Source organism: Cyprinodon variegatus, unplaced genomic scaffold (assembly GCF_000732505.1).
Source record: "Cyprinodon variegatus isolate N-32 unplaced genomic scaffold, C_variegatus-1.0 Scaffold41, whole genome shotgun sequence".
NCBI lineage: Eukaryota > Metazoa > Chordata > Actinopteri > Cyprinodontiformes > Cyprinodontidae > Cyprinodon > Cyprinodon variegatus.
In genome coordinates this window covers 45807-48261 of record NW_015150494.1, presented here as the reverse complement: position 1 = coordinate 48261, position 2455 = coordinate 45807, and the positions used below count along the sequence as shown (strand labels likewise).

General features: G+C 40.4%; 1 protein-coding gene across 15 annotated transcripts in view; it reads right to left on the bottom strand.

The window, feature by feature from the left end:
- Positions 1 to 2455, bottom strand: part of map7d2 (MAP7 domain containing 2) — a 26729-nt gene that overhangs the window by 3560 nt on the left and 20714 nt on the right. For all 15 annotated transcript variants that reach the window (XM_015370099.1, XM_015370100.1, XM_015370103.1 and 12 more), the window contains one exon: positions 918 to 1062. In XM_015370099.1, the coding sequence (XP_015225585.1) occupies positions 918 to 1062 (145 nt within the window). The remainder of the gene's footprint in view (positions 1 to 917; positions 1063 to 2455) is intronic.

Below are 2455 nucleotides of genomic sequence, written 5' to 3'. Positions count from 1 at the left end.
CTGCCATTGGGTCCTCCTGTCAAACCTCCATCCCACTGTGACAGCAGCTCTGTGGTTGGTCATCTCTCTCCATGTTCAGAAGATCGTCTGAACGGAGCTCAGTAAGTTCTTCAAAACATTCAATAATGTCTTAGGGCCAACAGTTTCTCCCTGATGTGGATTTAATTTGCATCAAAGTGGAGAACGATAAACACAAATGCAGGCCAGATTTTTCAGAAGAAAAAAACGAAAAAAAAAAAAACATTTATTTTTTTACCACTTCACAATTATCCACAACTGTTGATCCATCATATGAGAGCTTAATAAAATACGTAAAATTTGCGTATAATTTCATTTTGCAGGTCATTTCCAGCATTTGGTAAATCATATGAATTATCTATCATCATGAAGGAAGTAAACCTTAAGGAAGAAAAGTGAAGCAACTTTTTCAATCTTAATCATCAGCGGGATCAAATTTACATTGTTAAAATAAATAAAAATCTAATTTTAAGCTTTTAAGGTAACTCAAACTCAAATAAAACCAATAAAAACACCAGGGTGAAAAAAGTGGGAGCCTTTGTTGCCTGTTTTTTTAAGTTGATCTAAAACGGTGAATCTATCTAACTCTATGTTTTGATCTCTGCTGGAGGATCCCTCTGCAGTGGCTGGAAATATGTCCATTCATTTCTGATTTGTTCTACTGTTAACCCCGGGATAACAAGATACAGCATCATCAAAGAACATGATCATATCTGCATCTGAACCTTCCTGGTTTGCTTTATGTTCCAGAAACCATGCAGGTAACCTCAACTTGTCTCCCTGTGGATCTCCAGAGGAAGCTCACAAAGACACATTTAAAGAACCACGCCAGAAATTCACTTGAAAGGCGATAGCCATTCACTGACATGGAGAGAAATATCCTCCCCGAGCATTTTTACCTGACGTCCATGGACTGGACTCCATCAGAAAGCTCGTCCACGAAGCTCTTATTCTCGAGGGGCCCCAGCATGATGATGGGGGCTTCAGCCGGGGTCGGAGCATCCTCCTCTGTGGCACCAACAGCCTCGCATTTAACCCCAGAGGCTGTAAAACACAACAAACCCACAGCCTAAATAAATACATGTGTTCATAATCACCTTTAAAGAACAGACAGCAGGAAACAGAGGGCCCTGTTCTGTAGCTTGGGTATTAAACAGAAGCATTGAAGATGAAAAGTAACAGTGGAGGAAGGGAGCGATTATAATATCAGAAGAACGAAGCATGAAATCTAAAAGTAGTGTTTTCACTTCTATCTACCAATAGGGGGTGCTGTTTCTCTATATATAACCATCTGCTGAGTCACACTGCGACTACAGCTCACACAGGGAGAATTTAATAATAAAAACTCTGAACATCACGGTCAAACAAGAAAGAGAAGCAAAACGAAGGGTTGTGATAAACAGTAGAGAAAGTTAAAAAAAAAAGAAGCATGAAGTAAATCAGGAGAGAGGAAAACTAAGGGGTTTATTTTAGTCTTTTTCATCTTCTCCTACTTTCACTGTTTCAGCTACTTTGTACCAAACAAACCTCACATTCTCTCATCCAAGAGGATTTCTCACCAGTTTTACTGCCAAGTGCGTTAATCAAATAATTTAAGGTGATAATCATATATCAGGAATTGTATTTACTTTGGTAAATATTATCAGGACACTCATACAATCGCAACCATTCAAAATGGCGCTTTCTACGCCAGCCGAATGGCTGCTCACTTCCCTACATCTCACAGCAAAAATCACCTCCAACGCCCAGCCACTGGAGTGACCCCCTCGTGCATATTATTTTACTCTGACTCCACCCTTTCACTGAATTACAGGGTCTGACCAGGAAATTACGCTTCTCTTTAGATCTAAATGTCCACAGATCATGACAGACAGAATATTTTAGAACAAATATTGATGTTTAAAAAGGAATTGTAGGGGACCATCCAAGGACCCATCAATGAAAGTAGGGAAATTTTGAATGGCTACTACCGTAGCTGATATTGCTCACAGATGAAAATCTGTCACTTCTTAAAGGGTTTAATGGCCTAAAACATGTAACTACCACTAAAAATGAAGCAACATGCATCAGTTTAATCGACAGGTGGGTGAAATGGTGTGTTGAGAGGAAGTATAAGGCCGTGTGAGGTAGGGATGGGAATCGAAAACCGGTTCCTGTTCAGAACCGGTTCCGTGTGTTCCAATTCCATTGCATTGATTCTCTTATCGATTCCAGGCAGCACCAGAGCCTAGCACTGGGCTGCAAGACTTACGTCACCTTTTTTACGCAAGTTATGCACACAGCATTCAGTAAGCAAGTGCGACGACACCAGGCGTAAGTCTGGAAAAGGAAAAAAAAAAATGGCGTTCCATGGGGTAAACCGATCGGAGGTTTCATTCTAATGAGAAAAATTGCAACAAGGCGCTTTGCAATCATTGCAAAGTGGCAATTACATCCG